The sequence below is a fragment of the Anabrus simplex genome, chromosome X, assembly GCF_040414725.1.
Source record: "Anabrus simplex isolate iqAnaSimp1 chromosome X, ASM4041472v1, whole genome shotgun sequence".
NCBI lineage: Eukaryota > Metazoa > Arthropoda > Insecta > Orthoptera > Tettigoniidae > Anabrus > Anabrus simplex.
Window position 1 is genome coordinate 209,777,375 of NC_090279.1, and position 17,667 is coordinate 209,795,041.

The window sequence follows — 17,667 nt, forward strand, 5'->3', positions numbered from 1 at the left end:
ACTGCCGTCTGTTTCTTTACATTCGAAGATAATCGTTTGTATGATTGCCGATGAATCTGTTCTCAATGCATCTTTCCTTTTAACATCTCTGTTATCACCACATAAGTCCCTTGATCAGATATTGCCGAAATGGCTTTTCTTTTGTAAAATCAGTTTGATTCTTGTCCAACTTCACACTTGAATGGTCAGGTATTCTTTGTAAGTAGCTACAAGAATGAATCCTAGAAACTACCCACTGGTATTAAACAAAATACCAGCACTTCATCTCTTAATTTCATACCGTAGGCCAATTTATCATAAGAAAACCGTACAAAATTTAAGACTGTGCGGCTGTTAAATTTAAATTCATTTCGATCTCAATAAAACCTTGATACTTTAAGAAAATATCTACGGTAAAATAACTTATTTTGAACTTGTGCATTGTAAGATATTTTTGTTCACCCCTGAGAATGTTGGTGTTCTCGAATTGGAAAACATAGATACTATGAAGAGATTGGCTGGAATGGATGCAAAAATGTATCCTTTTGCTATCTCATTCTTCCCCTTTCTACTACAATCCCTTTTTTCTTTTTTTACAGACTCTCCCCCTACCTTCTCCTTTTTTTATTTTTGCCAAACCCCTTTTTCTTCTCCGTCTCACTCCGGTGCATACTACATAAACTCTGTTCATCTCAGTCGCACGCGCTCTCGCGCCTGGGATAAAATGAAAGGGGTTTGAGTAATACAGCTTTGTTAGAAGAGAAATAAGGCTTATAGTTTCGGTCGAGCTTCGCCACACCACACTCTGTTTATTGGTCAGTCTTCCCTTCCTCCCTCCTTAGCGCCGTGTCGCTGCACAATCTTGTGTACAATCTCGCAGCCTCCATAATCGTCACCTGCGTACGATCTGATACCTCATTTGTTACTTGCAAGGCCCCACAACTGGTTCCGGTATATTCTTCACTCCTTAATTCCAAGTTCTCCTGAAACTCCTTTCACCTGCGTATGAAAGCTTGGATTCTTCATACTTAATACATAGAATAAAGAGTAGCAGAGGGAACGTTTCTACGAACGGTAAACGAACACCTTCGTCCTGAAAAATGCTATGAAGCACATTTTCCATAATTCCTATATTCTAAAACACGATAAATGTGATGAGTGTTTATGGAAGCAAGCGCAAATTTGTGCGATCTTACAGCATATTTAAGAAAATATAAAAATTCGTATTCTAAGTTAAACCTCGAAAATGGTTGGTTCATAATTGGAAATGGTTCGTTCTCGATTTTTTTCTTCAACTTTAAAACTTTGGTTATGTGCATTTGTAATTTAATTGAATTAATCGAACGTGCAACAGGGGAAAAGTCCCTAATTACACTACTGCTACACATATGCATCACATATTTTACAAATATTAACAACTTTGAAAAAAATTCGTTAGTCTCTTCTCTTTGTTGCTGTTAACCTTTATCCCTTCACGTTGAAACTTCTCATCAATACCACGCAGCCGAGATTCGTAAATGGAGCTTGTCATCCGCCACTTCAGGGGTTGCTTTCGTACGTGACCGGTAATTAATTCACACCCGAGAAACAGCGAGGCTTCGTCGATTTTCCGATCACTAGAAGTTTTAGTTTTTCGGTTCCCGTCATATTAACTTCCAGCATCACTGTAACCCTTTCTTTACTTGTTAACTGTTCCTCACAAACCACAAATGCTGTATTGCACAGTTGAAATGTTACACAAATTTCGAGTTACAGAGGTTTTTTTTTTGCTTCAAGGGAGGAAACGTTCGCTTCGAGAAATTAATACTTCGAGATATCGACTGTAATGAAAATGAAATGGCCACGTGCAGGTCTTTGGATTTGACGCCCGCGTCGTGATGAGGATGAAATGATGACGAAGACAACACATGCACTCAGCCCGCGTGCCAGCGAAATTAACCGACGATGGTTAAAATTCCTGACCCTGCCGGGAATCGAACCCGGGACCCCTGTGGCCAAAGGCCAGCACGCTAACCATTTAGCCATGGAACCGGACACAGTAATGATAATATAACTAGACTAATGAAAGTAATGTGATTTATTAAGATAATATTGCAATAATAACTGCAGTTCACGGAGATGGACAGAGAGTTTCAAGAAGTGGGGATTGCATGTGACGATAATGGGGAGCGTAACCCCCTTAATATGAAACTTGAAAAACTTCAGAGTTTCCAAGGAAATGCTAAGTTTAAAACAGGCAAGAAGTGGGCTAAAGAAAGGAAGCGACACCATCGAGAACGAGTGAGACGTTACTGGGCAAATGTTAAAAACTAGAGGAAGAAACGATGGGATTCTTCTTACTAAAATTTTAGAGATAATTGCTCTAATCCATCATCATCATAACCATTCTTCTCTCATTCCTGCTGCTCTCTTCACTTCCTTGTAGTCTTTACATCTCATCACGTTTCTCACATCCTTGAAGTGTCTTCCTTGGTCTCCTTCTGCCTTTCTTTCCTAGTATTTTTCCTTCAGAGATGTTTACTAGGAAGTCATTATGTCTCAGGATTTATAACCTACAAGTTTCATCTTCCTTCTTTCCATATGGTATATCAGTTGCTCATTGATTTCCTTTAGAACATCTCGATTCGTCCTTTTCTTTCAGCCCAGAATGACTTCGTCATTTTCCTCCAAACCCACATTTCAGTTCCTTCCAATGAATCTCTCTCCTTTGTTTCAATAGTCCAGCCCTCACAACCATAAAGAAGAACACCCCAGACAAAGGATTTTACAAAAACCTTTCTTGTTTCTAAACTTATATGGGTATTTGTTAAAAGGTTTACTTTATTTCGATAGGCCCATTTGATTTCCTTGCTGCTCTAACCCACGATAGCTTATTTAAATTTCGATGTAAAATTTGCATTAAATTTAACCTGTTATATGTTATAATTGGATATGCTTATATAGTATACCGCTATGTGATACTATTTCAGCTTAGAACTCGGACCTTAAAGGTTCTGTCATCTAAGGCTCAGTGAATATTCGTCAAGTGATCCATGTGCTGCGGGTCAGTATTTCTCCCCTTAACATTGTTGTACCACCTACTGTACTTGGAGGCGCAATGAAGATACATACATTTGAATTGCTATTGCTCATGTGATGCCAGTGAAAGCACAAATTTCTGAAAGAGGTCACTAAGATCGAGCGCGGTAGTTTTTTTTAGAATAGAGCTAAACGTATTAGAAATCGTTTAGAATGGTGAGTAGTTTTAACGAGCGATTCTTTTTTTCTGCTAAACCTGGCCTTCTGGCCCCAACTTGGCTGGCTCAGTCCGGTGGTATTTGAAGGTGCTCAAATACGTCAGCCTCGTGTCGATCGATTTACTGGTACGCAAAAGAACTCCTGCGGGATTAAACACCGGCACCTCGATGTCTCAAAAAAAACCGTAAAAGTAGCTATAGATAGGGATGTCTAACAAATAACATTATTATTATTACACTTATCATAGGATGAATCATGAAATTCCTCAGTCTGTTTGTCAGTCATTCCACCGGGTCAGCAATGGAATGAATGAAGTCCCCATCTAGCAGCGAGGATAGGAATTGCGATGGCTGCCGAAGCCTGTCGCACTCCTCTGGGACAATGATTAATGACTGACAGATGAAATGAAATGATACTGGAGAGTGTTGGTGGAATGAAAAATGACAGGGAAAACCGGAGTACGCGGACAAAAGCCTGTCTCGCCTCCATGTTGTCCAGCACAAACCTCGCATGGAATGGTCGGTATTTGAACTACGGTACCCAGCGGTGAGAGGCCGGCGTGCTGTCGCCTGAGCCACGGAAGCTTAGGATGAATAATATTCACCCAAAATGTCTTATCGTTATTTCTAGTTAATTATTAATGTATTCGTTTCATTTAAGATCCAAACGCTAGGGATTAATCTGACATAGTCCACTGTTGATGGGATATATAAGTTTTAAATTATACCTGGATTAAAGTTTGGTTGTGGGTATTTTTCCGCTGAAACCAAAAATTATCGCGGAAAAGCTGGTTCACGTATATTTTCCCGCAAAACATTATACTACGATGCAAAATAAAAGATAATATTCAAGTCTTGCTGTAAATCCTAGTTTATTCTGTGTTTTTAAAGATTACCTATACTTTAAAACTGTTCTGAACAGTGCATATCAATATGGGTTTGTCACTTGTTTTTATTGCTATTGTTGAACTATTTAGAGTAAACGTGTGTTCTTCGTACATTGTTACAGATCTCGCAATTGGTGGAGGATGTACAACGATTGCAGGCGAGTTTGGCGAAGCTGCAGGAGACATCCGCCAATCAAATCGCGAGGCTGGAGGAGCAGCTGGACCACAAGCGGCAGCACATAGCCAGGCTTGAAGCGCGACTCGACGCGCAGAGGGACTACGAGGACCTCAAGCGGGAGATCAGGTAACTTGTTCCACATGACTCCTCAATCATTACTGGTGTCCGCCGGAGACTGATTAAACCCAGTGTGTTGTTCTTTTATTTGAGGCTTGGAATATTTTTGCTTCATTTGATAACGTTAATGTATCAAACTAATTGAGATTCCAAGGATGATCAGGATCAAACATCGAGAAAGAAGTGCTGTTTACATCTACCACAACAATTGACTATTGTAACGGCCGCAGTAAACCCTAACCACATATACTATTTCAGCAGTGTAGATCCCTTTTGCGGTCCTCACAAGCAACCGATCGTGACAAATGAGCGTTCAAAAGCAAGAGAATAGACATTAACAGTGACGGATTGCACTCTCATTTCATAAATATCGATTATTTCTTTTTTAAATTGCACGAAGTGTGCGATTTGCAAATACTATTGCTGTAGGGATATACGCGCCATTATTGTTGTCCACTTCACATTGTGGCCGCTGGGACGCCTGTTTAAAGTCATTATAATATGCTGTAATTATCAGTTAAGAAAAGAATGACCCCACTGTCGGCAGCCCTGAAGATGGTTTTCCGTGGTTTCCCATTTTCACACCAGGCAAATGCTAGGGCTGTAGCTTAATTAAAACCACGGCTGATTCCTTCCCATTACTAGGCCTTCCCTGTCCTATCGTCGCCATAAGACCTATCTGTGTCAGAGAGACGTAAAACAAATAGCAAAAAAAAAAAAAGGGAATGATAGTAAAACCAAAAATTACTTCCAGAACATTCGTCAATATCATAATACACTTGCATTTGCTTCTGTTCACGTGAACACCATAAATGTTTTAAAAAAATCAAATATTACATTAAGTGGTAAGTAATATTGTCTAATATTCCACTGATTTGGGTATTCCTTAGTTCACCAGGGGGCTACTCCGCCACATAATTTATAAGTATGGGAGATTTCTCGCACGGGTCCCCTAATTTCTTTTATTCCCTCATCATTCACTTTTCTCGTTTCAACTCCTTCTTTTGCACGTTTTTGCCGAATCCCAATCAAATCTTTCTTTTCCATATACTATTTTTTATTCATTTCCACTTCCGGAGGTGCATATGGCCCTGAGGTTCACTCAGCCTGCACCAAAAATGAGTACCAGATTCATTCCTGGGGGCATAGGCGGCCGGGCGTAGAGCTAACCACTCTACCCCATCACGTGCCGCGGTTAACAATGGTGGAAGCCTTTACCTTCCACTCCTCCAAGGGCCTTCATGGCCTGTACGGAGGTGTCTTTGTCTTTTATTTTTTTTATTGTATACAACTAACCACGATGTACTTACAACGACATCGAACCTCCAACTGAGCGCGCGAGTCAACACAGCGCTATATTATAACTTCATATACCGTAACTTAGCCCAAATTTTGCCATACTTTGAAGCGCTATTTCAGGAAAAGTACGTTTAAGATTTCTTTTTTGCAACAGACATCCTCTTCTATCTGTCAATTGAGACATTAAAGATGATCGTAAGTTAAATACTTCGGCGATGTACTCGTTCTACCTAAACACTAAAAGCGTCTTAAATGTTTTCTTTCCGTGTAATCGTTGTCAATGAACGTAAGTCTACGTTAAAAATCAGTCTACAAGAATAGAAGGCTACGAAATTTATTAAGTTACTCTTTGGGAAAATCAAATGATTGTAAATATATCTTTCCAAAAAATGGGTGATGCGCTGTTCCCTAGCAACCGTGCAGACTATAATGTGAAGTATTAATGGATGGCCATGGCATACAGATCCGTGGCTTGTCCAGCTCTCAAGGTACTGTTGCTAGGTAACAGCGCGTCACACATTTTTTTTATATGTCACTATTTAGTTACACCCAGCTCTTAAGGCATATTTATGTCAAAAGAAAAATACCGGGACAGTTCCTATTCACAGGTCACAGTCGATCCCTTCTCACCGTTTACCTCACCTCGGATCACCACCACACATCCTCTGGCCTGAAAGAGGAGGTCACGCTGAATGAATACTTATAAATATAGAAAAATAAGCATCTATCTAGAAAGGAGATAGGCAGAGCTGCAATTTGTTCCCGGCTCCCTTGACAGTGTTTACATTAAAACAATAAAGGAAATCAAAGACGAATTTGTAATAGGAATCGTAATTCAAGGAAATTAATTCAAACCGGTATTTTTTTCTGAATGATCCATGTTTTCATTTCGCAAACATCACTGAAAATTACATTTCAGAATACAGGTAAATTTTAATAAAATTTGTAAAAAAATATGGCCATAGAATTAATTGTGACATACTTCTTTATTAAAGCGTAATGTTGAAATATGCTATGTTGCTAGATTTTGGACCTCTTTATTACATGTTAAAAACATTAAAATATGTTAGCATGTTGTGCAGCGTGCCATAGAAGTGTTCGCGTGTAACCTAGCGACACGCGTGTCATAGGTTCGCCATCCCTGGTATACAGTAGACTCTCTTCTTGGCCTCCTGTATCTCCAAGCCGAATATGGTTTAGACTTTCTTTTTGGCCTCCTAAATATCCAAAACCGAACGCGTGTTAGGCTTTCTTCTTGGCCTCCTGTATCTCCAATCCAAATCTGAAACTTCGTTCTTGGCCTCCTTTATCTCCAACCCGAATATGGTTTAGACTCCCTTCTTGGCCTCCTTTATCTCCAACCCGAATATGGTTTAGACTCTCTTCTTGGCCTCCTGTATCTCCAACCCGAATATGGTTTAGACTCTCTTCTTGGCCTCCTTTATCTCCAACCCGAATATGGTTTAGACTCCCTTCTTGGCCTCCTTTATCTCCAACCCGAATATGGTTTAGACTCTCTTCTTGGCCTCCTGTATCTCCAACCCGAATATGGTTTAGACTCTCTTCTTGGCCTCCTGTATCTCCAACCCGAATATGGTTTAGACTTTCCTCTTGGCCTCCTTTATCTCCAACCCGAATATGGTTTAGACTTTCCTCTTGGCCTCCTGAATATCCGCTCTGGATTGGGTTTAGACTTCCTTCTTGGGTATTCAAGCCTTCTGATCCCCCCTTATCTACGCCGCAGTTAGTCAATCAAACGGACCATTTTCATAACGCACCGACGAAACGTAAATTGTATTTATAGATACAGGATTGGCCAATTGTGAATGAGGTTTCTACCGCATTAATTCTCAATCCACATCTCGCTACGCTGCATCACGTTTGTGGAGTTCTGGCTGTTTAACAGAGTCTCGATTACTGGAGGTTTTGCCGTAATCGACGAACAGACTAAATTGTTTTTAAATCACTTGCAGCCTTCTTGGCCGGATGCAACGAGGTCTTAAAGAGTCATGATGGCAGCGGAGTACTTCCCCCTCCCAGTCTCGCCGTAATAAGCCTGTCTTTTGATTTTATTAATAAGTAATGTCCCTAGTAATTAATACGGTGATTACACCGCTCAGTTCCTGTTCTGTTGTCACGCTGTGGAGAGTTTTCCCAAGGTGAATGTGGGAATCTGTAATTATTTACTATTCCATCCTTGGCCAACCGTGATAGGCTACTCCGTACAATCATCATCACCACCCATGTATTTTCATTTATTGCTCGTTATCTACCTTCCCTATCCTATCGTAACCTGAACAGGAAGACATTAAATAGTTTTATGACGATCAATCACGAATACATTATTTTTGCAACCCATTTTCTCGACCATACTTCCTGACTGCTTCACACTGTCCACATAGTATTGATTCTGTCATTAAACCTCAAAAAAGTAAATAAAATGTGCTGGTAATATATCACCAGACTTCTGATACTCTGCTTTGATTATTTAGTTACATTCTCATCTATTTCATCAGGATTGATTGAGGAGAGGAAGTCATTTTGAGGTTAGGATATTGTGAAATGGAGAATGGAAGTTTTATCAAACAAACCAACTTGAATTCCGGTTTAATAAAAATAAATTATTATTGCTGCTGTTCTTTTTATTGTTGTTTTATCAGAGATCTGTCTCTGATTGATGTATTAGGTTCTGCTTCGCTTATCTTGTTCTATTGTGCTGATAACTGCTAGTTGTTGTTGTTGTTATTATTATTACCTCCTGGCCGGATGTTGGATCAAATCGTCATCATTATCATTTTTAGGAGATGTATTAGCCTCCAACATCGTGGAGGACACGCCATTTTCTAAAACAAACTTAGCTACGGAAATGTTTTCAGTTCAGTCCCGCCAGATAGCGGCACAGACTCCTATTCATGTAACTCAAGTTGCTACTGTTGCGTATTTTTATGCTTTCACTCCCTGCATTTGTTCGTTTACTTTGTTACAGCGAAGGCCTTGGAATTCCATACACTGACGGTAATGAGAACGTATTCTGCATTTCAATGATGATGATGATGATGATGATGATGATGATGATGATGATGATGATGATGATGATGAAGGAAGTAAAGTATGTCTAACCTTTAGAACCGTGTTTTGGTACAGGGGTGCTTCGACTTACCGGTGTCCAAAACAAAAGTAATGGAGTGCAGTCGAACGAAGACAGGTGATGCAGGAAATATTAGACTAGGAAATGAGGTATTAAAGGAAGTAGATGAATATTGTTACTTGGGTAGTAAAATAACTAATGATGGCGGAAGTAAGGAGGACAAAAATGCAGACTAGTACTAGCAAAGAAGGCATTGATCACCTCCAACATTGATATACCAACATTGATATAGAAATTAGAAAGATGCTTTTGAAGACTTTCGCCTGGAGCGTGGCACTGTGTATTAGCGAAACATGGACGATAACTAGCTCAGAAAGAAAGAGAATAGAAGCTTTTGAAATGTGGTGTTACAGAAGAATGCTGAAGGTGAGATCGACAGATTGAAGCATGATGAAGAGATACTGAATCGAATTGGTGAGAGAAGATCGATTTGGCTAAATATGACCAGAAGAAATAGATAGGACACATTTTAAGACACCCAGAACTTGTGCAGTTGGTTTTTGATGGAAGCGTCGGCGATAAAAACGGTAGGGGTAAACCAAGGTATGAATATGACAAGCAGATTAGAGAAGATGTAGAATGCACCTGCATTTATGTAGAAATGAAAAGGTTAGGGTGGAATGGAAGACTGTATCAACCCAGTCTGTGGAATGATGACTCAAACAACATGTCCTTACCGCGGCTCCACAGCTCTGCATTCGGGAGACCGAGAAGGGCTGGTTCTGAGAATAGTTTTCCTCACCTTCACCGAATCAAATATCTCTGCCTGAGAGCCGGCGTTACCGTCTAGGAGACCCGCTATCCACTTCAGGGACCTCCCCCCCCCCACCCCACGGTAACCCCATGGGCTCTTAACATGAGAGCGTGGGTGGCGACCACGGGGCTCTTGACTGAGTCCTGGCATTGTTTCCACTCGTTTGTGCCAGGTTCCTCATTTTCATATATCCTACATGACCTCCCTTGGCCAACTTTTGTTATTTTCCGACGACGCTATTAGGTTCCGAGCGCTAGAGAGTCTTTAATTTCACGCCGTAATCTTTCTTTGGCCGACACCTTCATTTTTCGAAACGTCTGACCCCTTCCCTTTTTTCTCTGATTAGTGTTACTAGAGGATGGTTGCCTAGTTGTACTTCCTCTTAAAACAGTAATCACCGGGCGAGTTGGCCGTGCGGTTCGAGGCATGCGGCTGTCAGTTTGCATCCGGGAGATAGTGGGTTCGAATCCCACTGTCGGCAGCCCTGAAGATGGTTTTCCGTCTGGTTTCCCATTTTCACACCAGGCAAATGATGGGGCTGTACCGTAATTAAGGCCACGGCCGATTTCTTCCATCTCCTAGACCTTTCCTGTCCCATTGTCTCCATAAGACCGATCCGTGTAGGTGCGACGTAAAGCCACTAGCAAAAAAAAAAACAGTAATCACCACCATCGACTTCAGGGACGGAATGAAAGCTAATGAAGGTGAAATGGAAAAGTGATCATTCTCAGGAGAGTAGACAGTGCGGTTTGAACCCGCTCATCTCCCGAATGCTTGGCTCCACAGCCGTAGTGCGTTAAATATACGAAAGTAATAAGAATAATTCATCATCCAAAAATACCATTGGGCCCTGACGAATGGAAGAATTTCAAGGAAGAATGAAAAGAAAACCTGGTCAAAGCGGTCTGAACAATGTTATTTGTTTTTTTACATCCAACACTAACTACTTGTTGACGGCTTTCGGAGACGCCGAGGTGCCGGAATGTTGTCCCGTAGGAGTTCTTTTATGTTCCAGTAAATCTAACGACACGAGGCTGACGTATTTGAGCACCTGTAAATACCACCGGACTGAGCCAGGATCGAACCTGCCAAGTCGGGGTTAGAAGGCCACCGTCTGAGCCACTCCGCCCGTCTAAAGTGATGTGAAGAGAGAAGAATAAAGCAATCATCAAGGAATATAGGAAAGAACGGAAGAGGAACCAAGAAGGAATGATGAATTGAAATTGACATGTGGTCCCTAGTAGGTATCATCGTTAATAATAATAATAATAATAATAATAATAATAATAATAATAATCGAATTCTAACCCGGTGCACAATGGATCGAAGGCTGACCATTCAACCAAGCAGTCGGACATTTGATGGAATAGTGCTGAATTCTATTTTACGTAATTTACGTATCAACTTAACTGTACTTTTTTCATTGGAGCAAACCAACTTCTTTTTTTTTTTGTCATACTGCGAATAATTTTGTTTTCTACTTTCAAATTTTATTGCCATATTTATCGGTGGTCGAGCCAAACTAAATTTCATTTGTAACGTTTTAAAATTCTTACAGTAAAACATTGAAAAAACTTGTAAATAACAAACTTCTAAGCGAGTCGTCTATTTGCAAAACTAGCAAAACTCCACACACAAAAACTGAAATCCACTTTTTGTGCTGAATGTGTTCTCTGTCCACGTTTACACAAGACAGCAAACTATTAACGCAAACTCGGCCTCTAACCAGTTTATTTTCTTCATCGAAAATTGGAGTTTCGCAAAAGATGTTGAATCTCTATTGACTAAACATTTTGGGACTCAGTGGTGAAATGTAGAAGTTCTGAAGTTTTACAAAGAACTCATTGATGATGATAATAACCTACTACAAAACAACCCAGAAGATAGGGAAGATGCATGTGAGCACAGTGTAGACAATGGTATGAATTAATGTTTAATTCTAGTTAATTTTGTATCAATACACTGGCTTTTACACTGCATTGATTTATTTTTAGTTAACTTTTAAATAAAGCATTTTTGTACCCTTCAGTTTCTTTCGTTTGGTGCAAACCCGGCATTCTCCAATTTTGAAACTTAACCATTCCAAATAATTATACAAATAAAACATAGGTATTCTGTAACATTCATTACCATGCTATTCATAAGCGATTAAGCACATAAAAGTAATTCTAAATCTCGTTATTTAAATTTTATACGTTTTTTGCGGTTTTTCCTGAAAAATGTAACCATTTGGAGATGGCCGGTTTTGCAAATAGAGACTCAAGTAATCCCTCCAGCTTCCTCACTGGGGAAGTCAGATACACACTGACTTCTCCACTCGGGTACTTTGTTGAAGTTCTTGTATTATACAGTCAACTAATGTTCATATTTTTCTCCTTTCAGTATCCTGAGGTCGATAGAGTTCCCAGCGATGGGTCCCGGAGGATCTACTGGAGAAAATAAGTCTCTGGAAATGCTCCTCCTGGAAAGGACGAAATCTATGCAAGTGGCGGAAAGTTCCGCAATTAAAGCGGTTTCCAATCCTGGAGATTCGCAAGGTAAGAGTCAATAGTGGTTTAACACAAATTTTGAGCGTTTGATCTCTAAACCAACTTTAAGAAAGTGCAAAGTTCATATTACGTCATTAGACAATTTATTTTAATAGTTCCGTTTTTTTGAATGTTTGGTTGGAAAGGGTTGGGCTTACGTACTGACCTACCATTGTGAAGACAGAGATCCAAGTTCAGTGTAGACTGTCTACCCGAAATAGAGGGGGATTATTTTATCTATTCGGGGGATTCACACTATCCTGGTCGCCTGCGCTGGTCGCATTACGGCAAAGTGTTTGGCGGGAAACAGGCTCGCAGCGCAGGCGACCGGACGAGTGAGAATCCCCCGAACCGATAAAATAATGTCCCTGTATTATACATCTGAAACACATTGCCATAAACTCGAAATGAGGTCAAGATTTAAAATAGCTCTAGCGATCCCTGGTGAATAGAAAAGTTCAGGTCACCTTTTATATAATGACACCTTCCAAATGACCTCGAGAATGTCGTGAGATGGACAGTAGGCTTAAAAGCAAACTCGTGTCCTAATTCCGAGGTAATGCAGTTCTTTTCAGAGCACACCCCCAGTGGAGGTGAGCTGCATGTATCATTTCAACCCCATACCAGCCCGCCTACCATTTTTAAATTTCTGGCAGTACTGGGAATTGAAACCGGGCCCCCGAGGACGGCAGCTAATAAGAATTACTAACCGTTATGCTGCGGAGGCGGACAAAAATGGGGTTAAAAGTCAGGTTCAGGTTAGTTTTACAAATAGGAAAAGTCCTCTCAGTTACAATTACTGCGCTGAGGGGGTGAAAGATCACTATGGGGATCATTGTAAGTACCTAGGTGTTAATGTAAGGAAATATCTTCATTGAGGTAATCACATAAATGGGACTGTAAATAAAAGGTAAATATCTCTGCGCATGGTTACAAGGCTATTTAGGGATTGCAGAAAGGAGAGGGCATGTAAGTCTCAGCTAAGACAGCAACTAGAGTATGGGACCCTCGCCAGAATTACTTTATTCAAGAACTGGAAAAAAATCCAAAGAAAATCAACTCGCTTTGTTCTGGGTGATTTCCGACAAAACAGTAGTGTTACAAAATGTTGCAAAGTTTGGGATGGGAAGAATTTGGAGTAAGTAGATGAGCTGCTTGACTAAGCGGTATGTTCCGAGCTGTCAGTGGAGAGAGAGAGAGAGAGAGAGTGGAATGACATTAGGAGACGAATAAGTTTGAGTGGTGTTTTTAAAAGTAGGAAATATAATATGAAGCTAAAGTTGGAATTCAAGAGGGCATATTGCGGCAAATATTCGTTCATAGGAAGGGTAGTTAGGAATCGAAATAATTTACCAAGGGAGATGATCAATAATTTTCCAATTTCTTTGCAATTATTTAAGAAAATACTATGTAAACAACAGATGCGGAAACTGCCATCTGGGCTACTGCCCTAAACGCAGATCAGTGGTGATTGATTGATTGATTGATTGATTGATTGATTGATTGATTGATTGATTGATTGATTGATTGATTGATTGATTGATTGATTGATTGATTGATTGATTGATTGATTGATTGATTGATTTATCAGATCGCAATTCATTCTTAAATCCCTATTGTCTTCCAAATGATTAAAAAGATGAAGAATATAAATCGTTTTATAATTTAAAGCAATGGCCAAAAAATTGCCAACGATCACGAAATATTTATCAAACCCAAATATGTTTTCTGTTATTCTATTTCACAGTCCTATCATTCATTTTCTCAATATAAAATTGCAAGTTGAAATGTGATTGATTTGCAACCATATCCAGTATCCCACAAGCTATCAATGTCTTTTGGAATCTACTTACGTATTCTTTTAAAATACTAATTAAGTATCCGAATACAGCCCTTAATTTGAATTTGACCTACTAAGTACCCTTTCGAAAAGATAATTCAGAAGATGATCACATACAAATTCTCAGCATTTGACTAAATGTATACCGAAAGTACCCCATTTCGTACAAAAATTCACGGATTTTCGATTCCTTGAAACGTTTGTATATCTACGCATGTTTAGAAATTGTCACCTCATTTCAAAGAATTCCTTTGCGCACTATTTTATTCTCCAGGGTTTCCAAATAGCTTCCTAGTTCACTTGCAAAGTTTGTTCGCATGTATAATTATATAATAAGTTAACTTTCCAATATTAGCAGCTAATAACTGTTCTTCTAGTGAGTAGCAGACGAAGAAAATTAAGAAGCATTTCCTCGAGTTCAGAGTTGACAGCAACTTCAAATGGTGAATATACTTTGAAAAAAAAATCGGTTGGAAGTGTGAGCAAACCTTTCTCACTGTATTATAATAATTAAAATGCTGGTCGAATATTCAGTACATTGCGTTATGTAACATTTACTTTCAGTAACAAATCTTTGGTTGCAAAGAATTATATGACAAGGAGAAAAACTAACGAATAATAACATACAAAATTATAAGAAAATTATACAAATTGGTCCAATATTGCAATGTACCAGAATGCAAACAATTTAATATCTAAAATAATTTTGAAGCTCTTGTCACATCCGTCAAATTACTGAACAAACTTACTGTTTATATATTGCTAGAATGGTTCAGAACTTGAACATAGGGCCATAATTTGTTGGTCTGCAGCTTTCTTTACACCTGAAGTACTTTCTTGTATAAGCAGACAAAATGAACTTTGCACCCATAAACTCTTCCAATTTGTATTATTGAACTCTTAAAATAAGTATGTCACCTGTGCATTTTGATGCTTATATATCTATGTCGCATGGTGGGGATTTTAAACATTTGTAGACGTAACTTTTTATTTGCAAAAGTACTCTTTTTCGTCACTAAGATGTGAATTTCCTTGGGTTATAAGCTAAATGAATAATTCAATCTCAGGTTTTAGTTTAGCTTCTATGGGGTTTATAAAACAGTTTTGTCTATGTAGCCTATGTATTTTATTGTGTTGTTGTTTTTGCTCGATTTACAACCTTCTCTAATTTTCCTTTGTTTTCATCTGTTTGCTGTGTGTATGCTTGTATTATTTTCTTGTATTATTTTCTTTGTTAACCCTATGTAATCCCACAAATTTTCCCACCAGAATTATCAATGACACCCTGCCTGCCTACCTTTTTGATGATGTGACGTCATCCTTACTCATATATACAAAACCTAATGAACATAAATACACAATATATAGTTACACATCTTTCTCACCGTTTGCTCGTGTGACCAAGTAGTTTTCCTTTAATTTGAAATGTGTTTTGGAAATATTATCTTTAAATTATTTGCACGATGTGCTGTATCAATGGAATTTAGTTAGCTTGAACATGTGATCATTTCATTTGGAAATACGTGTCTTTTTATTTTAGCATACTCGTTCTGTGATATTTTGTGTTAGGTAAATGCCTTTGTTGTAGTGTGTGGATTGTCACATTGCTTTAAAATTGAATATTTACTCCCACATTCTGACGACTTTTCCTACCTTGAGTAAAGAAGGTAACATACCAGTTATTCAGGAAATCACATAATAAGGTAGAGATGAGGAAAGTAAAGTTTTAAATATTTTCCATCCTTAATTCCTATCGGTTTAGTTTTTGTTGTGTACCTGCATTTAACATTCTTTGTTGGACATTTACTGAAGTTGGGCCAACATGAAAACCGTGTAGGGGTAGTTCAGGGTACGGTACGTTGATATATTATTAAAAATATCTGACATTAAGGGTGCATAATTGACATATTCTCTGATGTTTCGTATTTATCTCCGATGTTTCATTGCTAGTTTATTGGTCTTCCCATCTGGTTACGGTTTTACACTGTGCATAGTTATCATCGGAGATACAACAAATATTGTTTTCTTAGTTTATTTCGTCCTTTCTTTCATTCTTATTTAGTAACTTTCTTTCTCTCTTCTTAGAACATATCAAGAGGAATTTTTTGTATCACAAATTTTTCGGTCAAATAGAATCAGTGATGTTAGATTGTAGTTTAAAATTTAGAAAACGTTTTGGATTATCATTTGCTCCTTTCGACTTGTTCTCGCTTAATGCAGGCAAGACGAAACTATTCGGTATGTCACCAGGTTATACTGATAGGAACTACTGAGACACTTTTAGTTCAGTCTGTAATGTTCAAGAGAAACGAAGCCAAACGTTATATGAATGTAATGAAATTAACGTAATGAAGAAGTAGGCACTTCCACTTTCCTTTAGTCCTTACAATTATTTTAAACTCTCCCCCTTTCTTTACTTCTGTTTAAATATCACTCAACCCGGGGGAAAACTAGATAAGTCATTTTTTTCGGCTTTTTAATTTTCTGCAGTAACCTACCAAGGTCAGTACATTCTCTCCTTTCACACTAACAAGATAAGTCATTACGTCATAATATTGAAGAAATAGTCTAATTTTACTTCCACGTTAGTGAAGAATACAAAACTGTCCCCGGTAAGAACCAGATAAGTTATCTTGTTAAAATCCTGAACATTGTTCAACCAGATTAAAGGCAGTTTGTTTGATATGTAATACATTTTCTGTGGTTAATGTGGACGTGGATATAATTGTCTTGTAAATCAATTTTTGGCAGTGAATTTACACAGCTGTCTCTGTTAAAGAGAACTGGTAACTCTTACTTGCTAACAATAGACAAATGTGACTTACACGCTTTGGTTCTGACTGCCCCACATAAGGGGGGAGACCTAGCTCAACACGGGAAAAACAGGCCAATATTCATTCGATTGTTAAATATCCCACAAACGTTGTTGAAAAATTCTGCATATATCCCAGTATTGGCATGCTTCCTAGCAATCAGAAGCAACTGCAATAGTGTCAAAATTCTAATTATAACATTGTAAATTAAATTTCCCGCCTTTTTAACAATATATCACTGTTTCCCTTATAAGTTCCAAGTTTACAAGAATTTTCGTACTTTTCCTTGTTTTAAAGTGTATATCAAACCCCCACCTACAAAATGAACCTCAATCACTAACATAGATTGTGATTTAGATATTTTTGTCGAGTTTTTATTCCGCGCACCTGAAAATACTAAAAATAAATATTTTATATCAAATCTAATATAAATCCCATCGACCTGAATGAGGTACAGATTGTAGTACAACACTATGGGAGGAAACCCTGAAAAAATCGTTATTATCCGTGAAACAGCAAGAGAGTTATGAAGGAAACCGTGATATTTTGTTAAAAAGGCGGGAAATTTTATTTTAAAATGTTATAATTAGAATTTTGACATTATTGCAGTTGCTTCTGATTGCTAGGAAGCATGCCAATATTGGGATATGTGCAGAATTTTTCAACAACGTTTGTAGCATATTTAACAATCGAATGAATATTGGCCTGTTTTTCCCATGTTGAGCTAGGTCTCCCCCCATAAGAAAATAATGCCTGTTCAATAACTCACTTTCTATCACGATCCAAAACAGATACTTCATTCATTGTTTTAATTAAACGAAATCCAACGAAAACCATTATTTAAAAAAGCCGTTTAATAAAACGCAGAATGATTTGACAGCATTTGGT

General features: G+C 38.5%; 1 protein-coding gene across 9 annotated transcripts in view; it reads left to right on the top strand.

Moving 5' to 3' along the window:
* The window catches only part of LOC136886379 (homeobox protein cut), a 473,229-nt gene that overhangs the window by 395,133 nt on the left and 60,429 nt on the right, over window positions 1–17,667 (top strand). For all 9 annotated transcript variants that reach the window (XM_067159126.2, XM_067159128.2, XM_067159131.2 and 6 more), the window contains 2 exons: window positions 4,225–4,406; window positions 11,981–12,135. In XM_067159126.2, coding sequence (XP_067015227.2) covers window positions 4,225–4,406; window positions 11,981–12,135 — 337 coding nt within the window. The remainder of the gene's footprint in view (window positions 1–4,224; window positions 4,407–11,980; window positions 12,136–17,667) is intronic.